This window comes from Podarcis bocagei, assembly GCF_964188305.1.
Source record: "Podarcis bocagei genome assembly, chromosome: 6".
Lineage (NCBI taxonomy): Eukaryota > Metazoa > Chordata > Lepidosauria > Squamata > Lacertidae > Podarcis > Podarcis bocagei.
This window is the reverse complement of record NC_138130.1, coordinates 63,356,703-63,378,041: the sequence shown is the minus strand read 5'-3', so window position 1 is coordinate 63,378,041 and position 21,339 is coordinate 63,356,703. Positions and strand designations below refer to the sequence as shown.

Sequence of the window (21,339 nt, the reverse complement as noted above, 5' to 3'; positions counted from 1 at the left end):
ATAGCTAGGAAAATAGTCCATATATCATTAGTTCCCTGACTGACACAACAGAACAGAATGGTACACGCTTCACTGGTTAGAAGAACACAAAGTGCTTGGTTGGTGACTTGCCTCAATTGTCTGGGGTATTGTGACAGCACATGCTTAAGGGGGTAGATACAGTAGTATCTGTATCATAACATCTGTAATAAGGTTGAATGGAGATTTAGTGTTGCATTGTCATGTTTCACATTTCCTTTACAGGAATCTGGATGGAACTTGTAAATATAAGCCCCTGAATTTTTATTTATTGAAGTTCAAAAACCACAGGCTTTCCAGAGTTTCCAGTGTTTTGCTTGCTACACCTTACAACTATCTATCAGCTTGTATTGTGAGGGATTTTCTATGCAGTAATCTGGCAGCAGCCTTCTAGCAGTTCCTTTGATCAATTCTGTCTCTTTATCACTGTCTGAATGCAGTGGTCAGGTGAGATTTATGTACCGGTATATAGACTCCAGGTACACATTGATGCAAGCCTCTTTGTAGGACTGAGCATTCTGTAGTATACAAATGGTGCGTAAATAGCTTCTTGCAAGCTAGAAGTTGACTGTATTAACAATTCTTCCACTCTCCCCTTTTTGCTTTGTATTGAGCATATTTTTTTTCAGTTTGGGAACAATGCCCCTCAGCCAACAACAAAATACTGTACTGAATACGCACCAACTTGTGAACCACATCAATTAATCCAGAGCAGTAGAGACCCTCCCTCTGCCGACACACACTCCGGAAGGTGGCTTACAGTGGTTAAAATCACAGCATCATGGTAAAACAGCATGATCACAAACAAAACACAACAAAGACAGGCTCAGCAGATAACACAATCCTTACCTGGCAGGCTAAAAACAGACAAAGAAACCCATTCACTAATCAAAGGGGGCCACCTTGGGACAAGGTGTTATTATAATATTGGCATGTCCACTAAAAAGGCTCTATCTCTTGCCTCAACCAGGCATGGGTCCACTTTAAGGTGGGGCACCTCTGTGCTTAACCATCATGAGCTGGCAGGCTACCAATGTGTCCTAGATAAGTTGGTCATGGAACTCACCAGTGGGGCGGTGACCCTGGGCTTAATCTTAAATAGTGCCAGGGACCTGATAAAAGATAAGTGCTGTTGAACCGATTGGAAATAGTAAATTCTTCTTCTTCTTCTTCTTCTTCTTCTTCTTCTTCTTCTTCTTCTTCTTCTTCTTCTTCTCCTCCTCCTCCTCCTCCTCCTCCTCCTCCTCCTCCTCCTCTTATTGCCAAGAAAATCCAACTTGGTAGCATTTGACTTTAAAAGAAGAACAGTTCCAAAAATGAGGGGATTGGAAAAAGTGAATTCCATGCTGGGCGTCATTAGGCTTGAAAACAAAACTGCAAATATAATGCCATCATACAACTCTAAGATCCCACTGTGCTTGGAATTCTATGTTTAGGAGCTTATTTGCAAGAGGGGGTGGGACTATGGTTAGACCACTTCTGAAAAGAACCTATACGTCAGTTCCTGTGCACAGTGTTTGAATTGATGGTTGCTTGCTTTCTAGCTGCATGTAATCTCGGATGACCTTGAATGGAGCAAAAATGACTTTCTGTGGGATGACCAGCCCAAGTGGAAGTGTGACACTCTTGATGATTTTCTTGGCAGATTTTGATACTATTGCCCATGGCATCCTTCTGAGTTAGGAGCTAGAGGTCCTTGCATTGTGGTATTTCTACTCCTGATTAGATGACCAGTTTGCGAAGGTGGTGATGAGGGAATGAAATAGCAGATAGATATAGAATATATTTGAACTTGTCTTCCTGTTTGTTCTTAGTTTTCATAGATTCCAGAACTGAGTCTATCTATCCAATGAGCTCTTTTCTCAGGGCAGCCACTCTTTTATATGGGGACCGTAATTTTTTCTTTGTTTTGTTTTGTTCAGCAAAGCTTCTGTTTGTACAAAATGATTTAGCTAATTAACACTTATAAAAGCAACCTTATTCTGATTACCTCATTTATAATTAACTCTTCCTTTATTTACCTCTTCAACTACTTTTTAAAATTCATTTCAGACATTTGAACTTAAAACAAATGCTCTGTGTTTATCAAATAGATTATGAGCATGATCTCTGTATGCACCAGTTAGATTATAATGCTTACTTGAAAAAGTTGTTGAATCAGTGCCAAGTGCAAAGGCGTAAATGTTTTGAATCTACAAAATTGTGTGTTCAGTGACTTTTCTTTTGGAGGAGTGAAGGTTGAGTTGGTAACTCTTGTTTTATCTTCAACTTAAAACCTTCAGGCAAGGTGAAACGTTTAATATTGTCTCTTAAATATAAATTCTTAGTGACACCTGGGACTGCTGTGACAGCCTGTAATGAGCCATTGTTATAGACATGCAGGAAGAGTGTTATATATCAGAACTGGATTTGAATTGGAAGATCTAGCTCTGGAAATTTCATGCCGTTCCCCTCCCCCCCTTCTGTTCTGCATCTTTCAGTTCTCCCTCTAAGACTGTTGCTTGGAAGTAACAGTCTTAGAGATAGACTGTAGGGACTTTCTTCAGTAGAGAGGTTAGCATTTTGCCTTGGCCAGTAATAAAAACCTGCCCTTTGTACAGAGCTAATACCTCTCAGTATTAGCAAATACTAGCATCTTTTATGCCCTTTCTGGGTTTTTGTTTTTGCTAGGACATCTGCTATATCTTTGCGTATCTTGTTGAATCGTGTTGAAGTTACCAGGAAAGGTGGGAAATGGAAAGCATAGACTTCAAATGAAAGCATAGATGGGGGAAAAGATTAAATGAGTAAATTCTAGTTTCTGTTAAATCTTTTGTATGTTTAAGGAATTGATAAGGGGCATGTGTCCCCCTAGGTGTTCATTTATTTATTGCATTTATATCCCTCCTCCTCCTCTTCCTCCTCCTCCTCGGAACTCAAGGTGGTGTACATGGTTCTCTTGCTCCACATATAATCCTCCCCACAACCCTGTGAGGTAGGTTAGGCTGAGAGTGAGTGATTGGCCCAAGCTAAGCCAGTGAGGTTCATGGCTGAGTGGGGTTTTGAACCTTGGTCTCCCATGTCCTAGTTCAAACACCCTAACCACTACACCACACTGTTGTTGGACTGCAACTGTGATCACTCATGACTATTGCCCTTGCTGGTGGGAGCTGGTGGCAGTTAATAGTCCTGCAACACCTGGAAGGTCACCGAATGATGTTATAAAAAGATCACACAATTAATCTAATTATTTTTAACTAGAAGGTTCATACCCAGTGTTGTCGGGGAATTCTAGGCAACCCAAAAGACAGTGCAGCTTTGAAATCAGTGTTTAAAGTCATTGTAGTTTGAAAGGTTCTGCCTGCTTTATTGACTCGCAAAATGCTATCCAATTGCATCGGTTGAAAACTGCTCCTTTGTTTCAGGAAATACCAACATTTGGTTATGATATCTTGAGAGAGCATAAACAGGGGGGGAAACACAACTTTGCAAAATATATAGGAGATACAGTGTGAAGAGCATATGAGTCTGCCGATGACCAGTTGGTTATTTCTGATAAAAATAAGTAAACTAGAGAGGTTTCCTTACAATGTCTTCGCAAAGATGATGTCCTCAGAATGTTCTGCAAGCTATTCACCCCTTGGCTTTGCTGCATGAAAGTGATTGACACATGGCATGGAAAGTACGTTGCACTGAAATGTGTGCTCTAATGATTCTGAGCATATGGAATATAGTTTAGCCATTCATATGCCTTTATCCAGGAGTTACATTGCAGGTGATATTAAGCCTGGGAATAGTAAGCTGCATTGCACATTGCAGAAGTTTTTAGAATGCCTCTGGCCACCTAGTCTTACTCCTTCTCACTTACAGTTGAAGAAAGACGTTGCCCTTTTCAAATTACCTCCAAATGACAAAATGTGCTTCCTCAACATAAAACCTTGTTCCCTGAATAATCATTTCCATTTTATTATTCACTTGCTGCTTCTTTTTCTTGAAATAGTTTCAGACTTTGGGATCTCTCTCTTTCTCTCTCTGTTCTATGACTTCTACAAATATTGTATGTTGGTAACCATACGGACTGAGGGGGGTGTTGTTTTGTTTTTTTAGTTTGAAGAGATTCATCCCCAGCAGATTGAATCTGAGGCCGCAACACTACCAGCAAACATGATTTAAATGCTGTTATAAATTGCATTTGCTGGAAGAAAGGGAAGGATAACGGACTCGGTTGACGTAGCCTAGTGGTTTGGGACTCTATCTTTCAGGAAATAAGAATGTGTACATTATTTTTAGTTCCTGTTCTGGGAAGGACAGTGATACAGATGTAGAATTCAAATGTCATACAGGCTGTTCAGAATATTCAAAACAGGCTGCAAAGCGTGTGTGGAAGGGGGAGGCAGAGAAAGAAAAGAATTTATATCTTGTGTTTGCTGTCAACAGACTAACGTGGACTGACCCTCTGGAAATGGAGAGAATTTTCTGAGTCAGTTGTCTCAATGCTTGGCAACACTAGCAAGCCATCTGGGTTATGATATGGATTTCCTTACCAGTAGGAAGGTTCATGTACAGACATGCACATATATATAGAGAGAGAGTGTGTGTGTGTTACATTTTTACAACAGCCAGTTATTCATTTTAGGCTTTGCTGAAAGCTAGACTTTTTATTTTTATCTTACGAGTATGTCTGTAAAACTTCGAAATGCACTAGTATAGGATCACACTAGTAAGCCCTTTTATTATTCACTGTACAGGCTTCATCATTTAATTAAGGACTGGTTCTCTTGTGTGCTACTTAAACTCTAAAACCTGACGTATGGGGGATGGAGAAAAACAGGGGTTCTTTCCGTAATACATTTCAACCTAAACATTTAGCAGGAGTTTTAAGCTGAGAAACCCGAGGGCCCAGTATCTGGATTTAAGCACATTAAACTCTCCCCTAAACTAGATTTCAGAAAGACCTGTTTCTAGATTGCAAAAAAGAGAAAATAATTTCAACTTGTTCCAAATCTTAATGACATTCAGCATTCAATTCTGCTGTGTTACCTTAGTGATCCCTCCTCCCCAAATGAACAGTTTTGAGGAGCTGCTCATTACAGCTGCTTCAAACAGAATTTCCATTTTATGGGAAAGTCTGATACGTATTTCCTCTATAGCAATATAGGACTGGGATACAATTGTCAGCACTTGCACTAGTTTTTGCAGAATGAAGGCTTAAAAAAATCCCCAACACCATCAACCATTGGTCTTGGTGGGAAATGAATAGAACATGCTGCTTTAGCCTAGTTCTTTTCTCTGGCTTTTGACCTAATGAATGTGCCTCCCATGGTATGTTGTTTCCTATTACAGAATATAAAGTGAACCAAAAGTTCTAATAAAAACTGCCTTTTTCTGTAGGAAAAAAGGTGCGATGGAGTCCAGCTGTTCCTCATCCTATTTAAATGTGTGAATCATACGCCCTTTCCCTGAAATTCTGTATTTGGTGGTATAATAGGTAATCATGGATGTTAGGCTCCTAGGGATAATTTTCACCTGGTATTTTAGTGTAGTCTGGCATAATTAATGTAGATGACCTACTATGGCCCTGTTATTTGCTTGCCTATGGAGCAGACACAGGTATGGCACAAATGGTTGCTCATAGGTTGTTTTTTTAGCATGATACGAATAAAACTGCACACACAAAATCAGAAGAGCCAATAGTCTTTTGCACAATTGATTTGACCTGGTTCCTCAGTCAGAACACTGCATAGATAATTACAACCAGTTTGCCTCTCTGCCTGCCTCCATACCATACCTGCTTTAAAAATTGTATCTTGGCCATTCTTTCCGCCTTCTTTCTATATTTTTGTAAAGTTCTCAAGTTGACCCAGTAGAGATAGTTGGTATACTCACTAAAAACACAGTTGATGAAAAGTACTGCATATACTTAAAAGAGAGAGAGAGAGAAATTAATATTCTGTTTGTCTGATGGTAGGCTTTATTCCAGTTGCGTAAACAAATAGAAAGTTATTGCCTGGTATCTGGAGTGGAAACACCGAAAGTTAGGCACTGGTTACATTCTGGAGAAAGGGTACCAAAGATGTAGATGTCCCACTGTGTGAGTCTCCGTTCTCTGGTGACATTGGGCATTGATAACGAAGAGATGAGCGAGAACTGCACTACCATAATGTGAGCCTACCAATCATTGCACTCAGAGTCTTGTCACTCACTCTCAATGCATGCTCCAGGCAACCATGGTAGAGTTGTGAGACTTATAATATGTTACAGGTAGGGATAGGGATCCACTTGCTAAGACAGGTTTTGGTAGCTTACCCATGGCAACATGTACTCTGGCACTGAGACGATCCCTGTGCAAACCAACACCTGCTAACCTCCCTTTAGGCAAACCTAAATTTTATTCTATATATTTGTTTTCAAGATCCTGATTTTAATCTCTATTTTTGTGTGTGTGTCTACTGTTTTTTAATACCTGCCACTATTTTTATTTAATATTTTATACTATTTTATGTAAACTGATTAGAGGTTTATTTATTTATTATTAAGCAGTATATAAAATTTGCTTTAAAACGAATGAATGAATGAATGTGTGCTTTGGAACCTCAAGCTTTCTTTTAAATACAGTCCCAACGTGCTTTTGGCTAAATGTCAGGTTTTTTTCTCCAGGAATTCCTGTTTTGATTTGGGTTTTTTGTGATTTGTTACAATACTGTAAATTGGGTTCAGTAAGTTTAGATATCTTGCAAATGAAAACGTTGTAAAAAATAATAATTGTACAGTGGAATTAGATGTGGCTGCTGCTATCAGCCTCAAGTTACCTCTCCCAGAAACATTTAGTAGTGTAAAATACCTAAAGGACACTGTGTTGCGTGTTTTTCTAGCCCACTTTGAATTGTCTGCAACTTTGAGGGATGGAAGCTTGCAATGTGATGATGGCATTGTAGTATATTGACCCTCCTGGCTCTCCGTACCAGGCGTTACCTCAGTCTGCTCTCAGACACAGTGGGTTGTATTCAGTGTTAGTCATTCTGAGTAGACCCATTGAAATTAATGGACATGACTAGATACATCCATGTGTTTTTATTTTCAAATTTGTATTATATGCAGCAGCTTGCTGCTTGATTTTCCCCTCCATAACCAGTTTTGTATTAAAGTTCTTTTTTTGTGTGGACCCTCTGTGGGGCTGCCTCTTCATGATATTTTTCAGTCATGTTTTGAATTGAAAAATGTTACAGAGAAACAGAGGAAGCGAAGAAAATGTGAAGCTACTACTTTGTAGCAGCCCCCTCCCCTTACCTAGAATGTATAATTCTGGCCTTAGTTTAACCTTGTCTATTTCTTTTTATATTTAATTTTCTAGGTGGTTATCAAAAGCAGAAGTGGAGAAGTCCTCTACCGTATTTCACCCTGGGCAAGATATGTAACTCAGGGTGCCAATGTGAACTATGACTGGGTAAATTGGGAGCCACCAACCCCATACAGAGTAAGCTATTTTAAATATGTTAGGAATATAGGATGGGCTGGGTATTGGTGAGTGGTATGTTTCCTCTAAATTTACTTTTTCTGATCATCTAAAAATGGGCCATTTTATACCAAATTTACTCGTAATAATTGCAAAGCCTTAGATAACGTTTTACACAGAAGATAAACTTATTAGAAGGGAGTATGTGTTCATTTTCCTTTTAATAGTTAGGAAAGTGATTCAAACCACATACACATATCTGCAGATGAATTTGGTACACTTTTTGTGCCTGTACATTTGTATAAATAGGTAAGCTGGTGGAAGGTCTGCTGGAAAATAGACTAATGTTAGCTGTAATACTTTGGTTGAAATTACATAAAAAATGGTGCTTTCCACTATATTTGGAATCTGATGCTATTTTACAAGCTGGAAAAAAAAATGATTTCATAGTGGTTGTTTTACTTTTTTATTTCTACACTGAGGCATCCCCTCGCCCCCTGCCCAACATGATTACAGAAGTTATTTAACAAACTCAGCGCAATTGAATATCTTATTGTGAGATTGAAGGACTTGTGGTGTTCTGAAGTATGTAGGTTTTCAGGGAAATTGCATTCAATTTTTAATTTGGTATGCATAAGATATATCAAGTATCAGTTCCAGTGATACAGATAAACAAAGAAAAAGCTTTGTTTGCAAAGTAGAAATTTACATACAGAATTGAAAAATAAATATCCAAACCTATTTGTGTTTACTCTTCCAAAAGTACATAAAAAGTTGTTAGCTGCATAAAAAGTTGTAGTCCTACAAACTTTGTGATTTTTGAAAATCTTGGCAACACTCCACAATATTGTAACTCACTCTGGTATGGCAGGCCTTACAGAGTTATGCCAGTCCCTTGCAATTACAATTTTTGCAGCAGTCAAAAGATTGGTTATTAATTCATGATGTTCCTTCTGCAGTATTCCTTCTAATAAGCTCAGTAAAATAACCTTTGGATTTAATGATAGGAAGCACAGATGAGATTTTTTTTGTGGGGGTGGGGATAGCAGTCAGGGAGGTAGTACAACACTTTGAGCAGATAATGTGCCTGCCAACAATAGTTAAAAAATAAGTTTAAAACATGCACCTGTTTTCCAACAAGCTGCTGGGAACCTTAGATTTCCCTGGAAGCTGATCAGGGTCTCCCTGGTGACCAAAGTTCTAACAGCCAATAGTTCCACGGCCATCCTTCACCCGCCATTTATAGCACCTGAGATGGGCAGTGGAGTGTGCCCATCTGAGATAGCACCTGAGATGGGCAGTGGAGTGTGCCCACCTAGGACTGTTTATTTCTTAAAGGTCAGTCCGCAGTGCCCTGTGTCAACTGAGGTTCTACTTTAAATCACACCACATAATGCTGTGCAACACAGAGAGGGTACTTGGCACTCAAATCAACAAGGAAAAGGTTTTCTGGCAGGAGAGGTTTGGGAAAAACAAACAAACCTGGTGGTTTAATTCACAAGAGGTGAATCGAAACGAAACATTCCTTCCAATTGGTGATCTTTTTTTTTTTCTGGGAAAGGCTTTTTCAAGGCTGAACCCAAGCAGCTCACTTAATCCTGGCCATTTTGGTATTCGGTTGGTGGCAAGGGACTATCATGACCAAAGAGAAAGTTTTGTGAAGGGAAATTGTGCGGATGATACCAGTCTTGAGACTGAAGTTGCCTTTCCCCCCACCCTACGAATTTATGTGATTTGTTATATAACAGCTGCATTTATCTTAAAGTGAATGTGCTGGTTCAGATTACCAGTTCTTGTCTAATATAACTGACAGCTTCTCACATTTTTATTCCCAAATCATTTTTCCATTGTGCAGCGGAGACATCCTGTTCCTAAGAAGCCTAAAAGCTTAAGGATCTATGAATCTCATGTGGGAATTGCTTCCCCTGAAGGGAAAATAGCTTCATATAAAAACTTCACACACAATGTACTTCCGAAAGTCAAGGATCTTGGTAAGTAATATCTGAGGCTTCTTCTGAGATAAATTTTTAATGAGCCCTGTGCTTTTATTAGAAAAGCTCATTTCGAGAGTCTGTGGATTGTCTCCGTATTGATATTTAATGCATCATAGCAATGTATTTTAGTGTGCTGAACATTCTTTTGTACTGAACTAAAGGTTTTATATTTTTTTAAAAGGGACTGAAATCCTCATGTGGATGAGTGCTTTTTATAGTGTTTAGATCATTTATTTGTGGAGTACAACAACCAGAAATAAAACTCGTATTTCAAATTATTAATCTAATTGCATGTATCATCCTGCATCTCTGCGTCACTGCATTGTTGCAAGCAAAGTAGCTAATTTTTCTTTAGTACATCTGTAAAGGAGCAAGCATTTTCTTAAAAGCTAGATTAAAAAAATGACATTTTAAACATGCATTTCTAAAACTATTTTCTAAAACTATTTTATAGCTGGATGCATGGGTTAGTTGCCAAGAAAACAATAAAATGAAAATAGTCATGAATAAACTAAGTAATACAGAACAGAAAAGGTTTGCGTAACTCTGTATTCAGAACTACTGAAGTGAAGAAAGTTTTAAAATAATTCTTTTAGAGGCAGTTTTTAAAGCATTTTTAAATACTAATATAAACCCAATTTTACAAGTGAATACTCAATATTAGGAAATAGAAACACATCTGTGCCCCAGCAAAAATAAAGGGGAAATGATATTGAAAATTGATTTTTCACTGTTGATTGAAATGTCAAAATATGTATGCCAAAATAATTAGTATACAGTCCTTCTGAGCATAGCCCACCCAGGGCAATTCAGAACATCATAAAACAATGCATAGCAACAATGTTAACAATACCTAGGCCAGCTAAAAGAGTTTACAGACATCAGTATAAATTACCAACAAAATAGTTGCTACTCAAACGGCCAATTCTGAGACAATAACCTTTAGGATAAAGTGTTCCAAAGAAGAGAGATTTTAAAGGCCTTGTTTCTTGTACTCACCAGCTGAATCTCCCATATAGCCAGCCAAATATGCAGAGCTTCTGCTGCAGACCTAAATATGCAGCCAGACTCATATTGGTGTATGTGGTTCTTCAGGAATTGTGGTTCCAGACTGCTAAGGCTTTAAAGTTCAAAACCAGCATCTGGTACCACTGGTACAAATTGGCATTACATGTCCTGATCTTGTTCCCACCAGCAACTGAGAAGCAGCATTCTGCCCTAATTAGAGTTTTGGGACCATCTTCAAAGGGAGACCCACATAGAACAGATTGCATTAGACTATCCTGAAGGTGACCTAGACAAAGTTCAGTATCTCTAGTTAGGGTCATATTTGGCATATCAACCTCTGCTGGGAAACACTCTCCTAGCCACAGATAGTGCAACCTCAGCAAGACAGAATGTACCTCTCTATCCAGATGCTTGTTTAGGTAACATCACACCTAAACATTAAGGGCTTTAAAGGTTCACACTAGCACTTTGAATTTGACCCAGAAATCGACCAAAAATCAGTGCAACTGGTGCAAAGTTGGTGTCACATTGTGGTCTTATGATTCCTACCAATATCTGCATGGCTCAGCATAATTATGTGTCAAGTGATGCACATTTAGACAAAAATCCAAACTTTGCATTTATACTAGTAGGACCTGAGCAATCAGAGATTGACTAGGAAAGGGGTCTTGAAGTCATGGGGTAGAAGACCCCTTTTCTAGTCAATGTAGAGCAAAATGGGGTATGTACCATGGGTAAAGAGTGGGCCTTGTCCCACACATGCAACAACTTAGTTGAACCACACTCACGGTGTGTACCATATGACATCAATCCAGTATGCAGAAGTTGTGCATAAATAGTCTATAAATTTATTCACGGCATGGGAGAAAGTAAATAAGCTTTTAGATCTCACTCATAGTACCAGAACCTGGAGTCATCCAATGAAGCTGAACTGTGTGAGATTCAGGACAGACAATGAAGGAAGTGTGTGGTCAAACTAGAAATTTGTTCCCACAAGATGTAATAATGGTCACCATCTCAACCAGCTTTCAAAGGGATAAATTTATGAGAGCTGTTGTCCTCATGCCCTGCTTTTAGGCTTTTCATAAACATCTGGTGTCTGGTGTTTGCTGGTCTGGATGAACTTTAGTTTGATTTAGAAGGGTTGTTAGCTGTTTTTTCTCTTGAAGAAAGCTCCACATTCTTCAGTGTGACTTTCTCTGTAGCTCAGGTGTTGAGGGTTGCAACCTAAGTTGACTAAGCTGACACTACCCATCTCTCACATCTGATTTGAGGGCAAAAGAAAAAATAAGTAATTAAGTAAACGTTATGAAAATTTTGAGGAGCAGGTTAAGTGACATGTCAAAGATTTTAGTGAAAACTAAGAAACAAGAGAAACTCTGGCTTCCACAGAGTTTCAAACAGATCTGAAGGTTATCCTTTGCCTATAATCCTTGCTTGGTGGCTGAAGGGGCATTTATTTGCTGACATAAAAGTTAGCTTAGTAAAAGATTTGTTTTAAGTGCTAGCGGTTTCATCATTAAACTGTACTTTTCCCTTCAGATTTCCTTCACTTAATATCACAGAAAAACATTTTGGGTTGGATAAGGGACAAAAAGAAAGGTTTTTCTTTTCCTTTGGTCCTCAGCTCCTTCAGTAAGCTTCAAAGCAAAATTCCATTGCTTTAATGTTTGTTCTTTTAGAGAGATTCCTTGAGGGAAATGAATTTGGAGAAAAATATGTTAATGATTAGATAGAAATGGTGCATGTTTGAAACATTAAGGAAAGCACAAGGTTTTGTATGTGCATAGTCAGTTACTCTTTTTCTTTTTATGATCAACAGTGTAAATATCAAAAGTGCAGTTGAAGTTCAGGACATGCAGATTGGCATAGTTAATATTCTAAAGTCAAATTATGATTATATTTGCATATTATGTACTTAAAAGGCTAATCTTTCAGCGCTTGAGAAATCAACCTTCCCAGTATGGCTGAGAAGTCATGTCTCCTGTAGGCTTTATTTTGGTAGGCTTGCTCATAACATATTGTCTAAATTATCTTTTTCTGGCTAAATGCAATGTGTCTTTTAGCTAAAATGAATATCTTGTAGGCCAAACACTTTGTACAAATGACAACAACCATGATTGAAATTTTGTTTCTTCCTTCTTCTTTTTGGAAAAACAGGATATAATTGCATTCAGTTGATGGCTGTGATGGAACATGCTTACTACGCTAGTTTTGGTTATCAGATTACAAGCTTTTTTGCAGCGTCCAGGTATGCTAAAGTGTTTTTATGTCTCATGAGTTTATTTTTGTTTTCCAACATTTTTGGGTGTTTTCGCTAGCTTCACAAATGTAGGAAATTGTTTTGCATTCAGTTGTTCAGTAGCTGCACTCAGCTGTGAAATACCTACATCCTGAGTTGGTATAATCTCATTACACATATTTTGAATCTGCTTGATACAGCAATCGGCTTTATAGATCTGGCTACTTTATTGCTTGAAAGTTTCCTTTGAATCATTTTTTTTCAGTAAGGTCCAACTGATTAAAAGGCTTTTAAACCATGGAAAAGCAGCTCCCATGATGATGTATCATTATAATAATTTATTATCTTTATTACTCACCCTTCATCATATAACACAAATAATAAATATATGGTTGTTGCTGTATATGTGTAGTTTTTATTTGGTTTTAAATTGTGATACAATTTCAGACCAAATAAGTACTACACATATATGACATAAATTATGTAGGTTAGAGAACATAAAAATACATTTCAACTCTCTCAGCTTGGTATGCTGTGTGGATTTTTTCTGGCTATAATCTGTCCTTTAACTTTGTTAACACTGATAACGCCTTGGCCATTGACACCTGAGATAGACATTTTGAATTGTTGTAACCTGCCTTGAGACCTTCCAGGTGGGTAAGAAATTAATCAAACAAACAAACAATGCCTTTTGCTTGTCCAAGAAGAGGAAAGAGGTGTGTATAGACACTAGGATTCTGTACCAGATACAGCCAAGCCCCAAGCCAAATATTGGGCCTTTCAGAGGGATTTGGACATTGTCACAGTTGAGTTTGGGCAGCTATGGATTGTTGTGGGTGGCCTAGAGCTATATTTTCCCAGGAGGTGGTACGAGCTTGGTTCTCCCTGAATCTCCTTCCTGCCTGCTGTCCTGTCCTTGAAGCAACATGCTGCAGAATCAATGCCTCGGTGCAACAACTGTTGTGTGCAGGCATCATTTAGGGTGCTGGATACACTTTCACAAGCGGCTTCCCTGCAAAGAAGCCCCATGTGAAAGAGCATTCTACAGAGTTGATCCTTACTCTGTTTTCAGTTGGGATGGGGGAATGGAGATGCAATGTCTTCTTCCCCTGCTCCCTTCCCAGCTGCATGTCTACAGGAGAAAACAAGCTTGCTCCATCCTTCGCATGACAGCCGGATAGATATTTGAAGATGGCCATCATATCTCCTCTCAGTCTTGTCTTTTCTAGGAGAAACATACCCAACTCCCTCAACTGTTCCTCTTAAGGCTTGCTTTCTAGACCCTCGATCATCTTGGTTGCCCTCCTCTGCACACATTACAGCTTGTCAATCTCCTCCTTAAATTGTGGTGCCTAGAGCTGGACAGAATATTTCACGTGGGCAGAATAAACCAGTCCTCTAGATCAGAAGACTACAAAGTTGAATACCTCCCATAATTTCCTCCTGAAATGCCTGAGAAGTGATGCGAATTAAAACTTCAGTCTTTCCATTTATAAGGTACTTCACTGTGTTGAAGTGCTTTACAGTCGTTATCTTATACATGCTCACAGCACCCATGTCAAGACAAATTGGCTTTCATTTCTTTAAGCCTGAACAAGGGAAAGTGATTTGCCCTCTTTTTTCTGTTCTAAGTCTCGAGCGTTTGCAGTGTGCCAACATGTGCAGGGAGTAAAAAAGCTACCTCCTTCTACTGAGTCAAGCTGTTGGTCTTCCAAGCACTGGGATTGCCTCCTTTGATTGGTACCATCTTTGAAAGAGCTTATCTCACCCTTGCTACCTAGGACCATTTGAACAAGAAATGTTAAAAAACCTCATACACACAAAGCATATGTGCCACCACTAAGCAAGTATATATGACTCTAGGGCATAGTAAACCAATAACGTTCAATGTTCAACATTTTAGCCGTTATGGACCTCCAGATGACTTGAAGGAACTAATTGATGTGGCCCACTCAATGGGAATTACTGTCTTGCTGGATGTTGTACACAGCCACGCATCAAAGAATTCTGAGGATGGCCTGAACAAATTTGATGGCACAGATGATGCATTTTTCCACTCTGGTCCTAGAGGAACACATGCATTGTGGGATAGCCGACTTTTTGACTACGCAAAGTAAGTATACGGTAAATAACTTGCGTGAGATACCCATTATAAAACATGGCATTTAAGAATAGTTGTGTATGCTATTCACTTCATTAAGATGGCTCTTGAAAAAATAGGATTATTTCCTTTTTCCTGAAATAATTCTTCAGAATATCCCCCCCCCAAAAAAAATATTCCTGTTTGTTTATTCTTCCTCTTGAATGCAGTATGCCAAGTTGAATTTAGAGTCTCTTCACTCATCATGTTTATAGAATGTGTTGGCTGAAGACAGCAGTAATTTTCCAGGATTTTGGAGCTTGCATCATCATGGAAAGCACTTAAAGCAACACGTTAAATGGAGAGATTATTTGCTATTGTTTATTTATTTCATAAAATTTATATACTGCTTGATTGTAAAGAAAACCCCATCAGCTTCAGAGTACTTCAGATCTCCAAACCATTTAGGATGTTGTTGGTAAGAACCAACACTTTGAATTACGCTTTGAAATAAACTGGAAGCCAGTGGCAGATGGAACAAAACAAAATAAAAATATGACAATGAATTTCAGAAACCAGTCTGGCCACTGCATTTTCACTGGCTGAAGTTTGAAAATAACTATATGGTAATGATAGCGATAAGAAGTTATACTTTTGCACTACCACTGCATGTGCACAGTGCCATATAAATAAACTTTTTCTGAGGAGCTTTATGCAACTTGGCCCTCAAGTGGAATTTGAAGAATCCTCAGCCTGCTGGGACAGGATTGCAAAACACTTTACAGATACCTGCTCCAGGTTAGTTTATGCAGGTGTAGTGTTGATAATGAAAGCTAATGAATGTAGCTTTCTCTTGGATCTATTATTGTAACTGTGATCTTGGTGCCTCGGAGTAGAATTATCAGCTTTGGCTGATATATACTTAAAACCCTAGAGAGAGAGAGAGAGAGAGAGAGAGAGAGAGATCATTGTGGCCGTTATCCACACTCTAATAAGCTCCGGGTTGGATTGCTGCAATGTACTACATGTGGGACTGCTTTGAAAATGCTCCAGAGAGATAGGTCCAAAATAGGACAGCAAGATTATTAATGGGGAATGGCAGATACGACCACATTATTCCAGAGTTTTGTCCACTGCACTGGCTCCCTGTTCATTTCCAGTTCCAAGTGCTGGTGTTCACCTGGTTCCAAGGAATCTAGGGCTTCATTGTTTTCTAAAGGACTCCCTCCTTGTCCTGCCCGGTCCTTCAGATCTTCATCAGAGGCCTTTCTGAGGGTGTCTCCACCCACCATAGACAGGAAGCGTGTAGTAGGAAGAGGGCTTTCTCAATAGTGTTATCTCAATTGTTGAATCGCCTTCCCAGAGAAACTTCCCTGGTTACCTAGGTTATGCTTTTTTCAGTGCTTGTTGGAGCATCATCCTCATCCTCATCATCCTAGGACTTTTAATACCAATATGACAAATATGTATTAGTCAGTGCATTCAGATCTCAGCAGAAATTGCTTTCTGTTTGCTTTTTTTTTTTTTTTACTGGTTTTTAATTTTATGCTCGTCTGCTTTTATATTGTTAGATAATGTTTTATGTTGGTTCTCTGTTTTTCTGCTATTTGTATATTTATGGATTGTATCATATTTATATATTTTATTTTATTTTTGTAAAATGTCCAACAGACTTTTGTCTGTAAGCAGCCTAGAATTGGTAGAAAGAAGTAAAATATGACAAATTATATCACACTTCCCTGCATATATATAAGTTTGAGGATGTGGACAGGTTTGCGCATGTGTGTTAAATGTAGTATTAACCTTTTTATCTGGTCATATTTCAAATTATTCAAATTTAGTGGGAATTTTCAGCCAATTAGTTAATGTTTTCAAAGCTGCATTCATGAAGCAGGAATGGCATCCTGTGGCCTTTCAGAGTGATCACAGGTGGGTTTTCTCTGGGGGTATAGTGGGCATTTAATTACTGTCAAATTAAATTATGTTATTTTGAGATTACTGTATGTTAAACAATGACATCATCAGCAAACCAATTCATTTGACAAGTTTCATATTTCTGTTGTGGGGATATGTAAGAGCAGTGAGCATATTTTCTGTGTGAAAATAACAGAAGTTTTTTTTTTTTTGTTAATGGTAGTGCAGTATTGTTGTTGTTGTTGTTGTTTTAAATTCCTCCCTTATCACCACATACCTCAAGGTAGTACAGGTGCCAAACCCAGAAGTAGTCCCAAAATGTCATAAAGACATCAGGAAAAGGGATAGGGCAGGCTTACACGCACTCTGCCGACGCATGTGAGGTCTGGAATGGAATCCCTGTGCAAAACAACGATAGACTGTATACATTAAACTCTCCTGCCTTCTAAACGTATCCTCGTTGACCACTCTACAATTTTACATATTGAGCTTGCATAGTACAGTGGGACATGATGGATACAGTTATTAATGTTGCTATTATTTTATTATAATTATATCCTGTCTTTCATGTGTCATGGAACCTATGGTGGCAAAGATGTGGTCACCCATCTGGACATTGACCAGACTCAGGCCTGCTGAGCTTCATACCAGGTGGTGGTGTCATGTGGCTTCAGAACATAACCTGGTTTGAGGGGGCTCTAGGCAAAATGTCCTCCATGGGCTGTGCTGCTATTTCTCTCCTACAACCCTCAGCTGCACTGGTCACCATCACCGCTGACATTAAAATTTTGGTTGTGCATTTTTGTTCGGCTTTTGGAATTGTGAATGGACAGTGGTGATGTTCAGTCATCTTCAATTTCCCCCCCAAACCTAGCCCTGTACATACGGCTCACAAACCAGATATGCTACAGAAAACATAGTTTTAATTTTTAATAAACAGCCTTGCTAGATGAAACCTTTTTCCTGCTTTTGAGTTTAAATTGATATTACAGAATAGGAGACTTTTAAGCCACAGATGCTCCTTTAGTTAGAAGATGTTTCAATAACATATAATTTCCCTTGAAGGATCCAGTTTCCTTTATTATCAACAATCAAACACAGCTGTGTGCAAGATCTTTAAAATGTAGCTAGGGGAAGGGGGGGGGAGTGGAAACCCCAACCAAGATTGTGTGGTAATTAAGTTGTGCTCTGAGATATTTGTGAGGGACATGGAAAATAATTGCAATTTTTCTTATATTTTTATTGGTATGCTACAAAACACATTAAATGGTCACTCATAAAAAAAGAATAATTATCTTTGGTCCAGCATGGAATGTCTAGACCAGCTTTCTCTCCGACCAACTCCAATTTTTGTTCCTCTCTCATTTGTTGGAAAAAGAAGTCCTTCTCCACTGATTCTCTCCACCTGTTTAAAATTTTATGAATCATTATAATGGATGTAGGGCTTCCATAAGTTGTTATAACATTTTAAGAGGCCTGAACCGGTCACAAAATGGCAGGTTGGGGAATGAACATAAGAAGAGACTTGCTGAATCAGACCAAAGCCCCATCTAGCCCAACGTCCTTTTAGAAACTATTTACCCCATTTTGTAAATGGATAACACAGAAGCAGATGCTAGATCCAGGAACTGGTGAGTCCATGACACAGATCTCAAACCCATCCTGAGCAGATAACTTAAGAAAGCAACAACAGCTGCACACACTTGGTATCTTCCTCATGATATGGAATGCATTGTGGAAAGCATTCAAAGTGCCCTCAGCTGGACACACCAAAGGTCAGAAGGAGAGCCAGTGGGGGGGGGGGCAGCAGGCACAACTGCACCCCCCTTCTTCATTGTTTTTAATTGAGTAGGCTTAATGCCTGAAAATGGTTTTGTCTTCTTTTACTCTCCTATTTCCATTCATGAACAGGAAATGTCTATGGAAAAGTGGAAACCAAGGCTTTGGTCCTAACACAAACACACACCTTTCTCTCTCATTAACACTATCACACACATACATGGAACTAAAGAAACATACAAGAGCAGAATCGGGTCCACATTGCTCATTCCTGGCTAAGATTTAAAGATGAGTGATGTAAATGCATCTTGCTTGTTTTTACACACACACACACACACACAGAGAGAGAGAGAGAGAGAGAGAGAGAGAATTTAATATAGAAACTGACAAGCTTTTGAAACCATGTTGTTGTTTTTTAACAGGTAGGATGGGGAATCTTGTGATCCCCCTCCACATGTTCCAGCTCCCATAAGGCCCAGCCATATAGCCAATGGCCAGGGATTGTGGGAGTTGTGATCCAGCAATATCTAGAAGGAAAACATTTTCTCATCCCTGATCTAGTACTGTATTTAGAAATGCACTATCCTTCAGTATAGTATTGGTACTTTTTGCTGCAGCTTTAGTATGAAACGCATCCTGTGCAAAACCATACAGAAAACATGCTGATAAAATGAGGCAGCTGGAAATTGGACTGTTTACTAACTTTAATTTATTCCCTCGCTGAGATATGTGGTAGTTTTCTAAACAAGAATGGAGAATAAGAAATCTAGAAAAAGAAAAAAAGAGTTTTCCAACATCTATATTATATTTTAATTCTGATAAGTTAAAGCAACTTCTGAAATTTCAAAACAGTTGTGAAGTATACATAACTCTCAAATCTCTGGGCTACTGTTTTAGAAGAATGTGCTTCTTTCTTTTAATTAAATCCCAGATGATCTGTATAGGAAGGGAAATCTGCATAGGAGATTGTTGGAGGGAAAATAATCCCAGGCAGACTTCCTGCTGCTTGTTTAGTTTTGTTGTTTAATAATTTACAGTGCTATGCACATACAAAGATTGGCTTTTTCTTTTATCCAAGAAGGTCCATAATGTGAATTTTTATTTTATAGTTCTTACTGTGTTATGCATTTCCATATTGCAAACTTGTATAAAAATATACCTATGTGGTGCACAAAATCTTAGTTGAAACCCAAGTAACGTGACAATAAAATGAAAGCAAAATACTTCAGAGAAACAAAAGCACAGGATGGATCATCTGACAAGAAGGTTATAAAAACAGTAAATTGTTTTTTATAAGAAGGCTTGCGGAAGTCTTAAGTTTGTATATAAAACTCATTGCACATAGTGCCAGCCTGATGTCAGAAGAAAATACCATAGCCACTGCTCCACCAGACTAAAGGGACAGTTTCTTGTTGAGGACAGATGAGCTTTTCTGGCAGATCCTAATGTCATAAGAAGATCCCTTGCTGGATCAAGCCAAGGGCCCATCTAGGACAGCACTCTGTTCTCACAGTGGCCTACCAGATGCCAAGATAAGGCAAAGGAATAAAGAAATGGGCAAGCTTTTCTAGGTTGTTTAGGACTCAGTAATGTACTGGCAACCAGTGATGCTTTCTCAACATCAGTATTCAATAGCCAACATCTGATAAGTTGCAATATATATATTATGCGTATTATAAGTGGTTCAGAAATTATCTTGAATAAAACATTTCTATCTATCATCTATCTATCTATCTATCATCTATCTGCCACAGACTTCAGTGCAGTCAAGAGTTGCTTGCTCAGGGGGTGTTGCTGCAATTATAGCCTCCTTGCAGTAGAATCTCTTCCCCATAACAGTAGGGCAGAAGCAAGGCAACAACGCGGTCAGGGCAGTGTGGACAATCTGGCAGAGCCAATCCAGCTCTCTCACCAGTTCCTCCATGCAGCTCTAACCATGTGTCACCCCTCCCTGCCCTGATATATGACAGTGATGCTGCTGCCAGGAGACTTTTGTCACACAACACCCCCCCCCCCCGGTGAGCCGCTCCTGTTTCCCATCTTTCCCTCCTGTCAAGTGTGTAGTCCTAGACGCCAGCCAGTATAAGATGCTTGAAAGCATTTCATCACCAGCATGTGAAATGGCTTCCATCCATGAGGGCTCTGTCATATGACTACTTGGTATAACAAGAAATGCTCTAAGCCACTGTAACCAAGTTGATTGGCAGACAGTACATGTCAAACTGCTGTGCATGCAAAAATTGCTGAAATATCTTTGATATCAATTGAGTATTTTAATAGTGTACAAAGTAGTTGCTTTAAAGTTTCAGACAGGAATTTTTAAGGCCTCGTCAGTGACACCCAGTGGGTCCCTGATACTAATTTGAATTGTGTGTTTTGCAGATTTTAAGAAAGCACCTAAGAATAGTTCCAGACTTAGCAGCCCATATGTTGTTTCAGAATATAATGACTGACTCTGGTTAATCAGTAATATCCTTATTGATCTTCTTTTTCAACATGTCAACACTCTTTGTGAAATATAAGTACCACCCAGATGTGATATGGGCAAATGAATCTTATTGGATGCTAATAGTTGACTGTAGACAAAATATTTCATTATTCCAGCAGGATATTTGAATAGGAATTATAGATGTTGTTCAGTAGGGGATTTGTTTTGTTTTATTGCTGCAAACACTTAGACAAGCACTTATATTTGTTAACAGTGTCTCAGTGCCTGAGCCAATATTGGCTGACTTGAGCTTCAAATGCTAAAGAATCTCTTATGGAAGGCAAACCTTTTGGCTGGGCTACTTTCTTATTCTGCTCACCTAGCTATGTATCTCCGAATCAATCTTAAATCATTATTAAGATATACCGTCTTGCCAAGCTGTTC

General features: G+C 38.7%; 1 protein-coding gene across 2 annotated transcripts in view; it reads left to right on the top strand.

The window, feature by feature from the left end:
• The window catches only part of GBE1 (1,4-alpha-glucan branching enzyme 1), a 148,862-nt gene that overhangs the window by 60,331 nt on the left and 67,192 nt on the right, over nt 1-21,339 (top strand). For both annotated transcript variants that reach the window (XM_081199739.1, XM_081199738.1), the window contains exons 4-7: nt 7,349-7,471; nt 9,306-9,441; nt 12,613-12,703; nt 14,598-14,807. In XM_081199739.1, the coding sequence (XP_081055865.1) occupies nt 7,349-7,471; nt 9,306-9,441; nt 12,613-12,703; nt 14,598-14,807 (560 nt within the window). The remainder of the gene's footprint in view (nt 1-7,348; nt 7,472-9,305; nt 9,442-12,612; nt 12,704-14,597; nt 14,808-21,339) is intronic.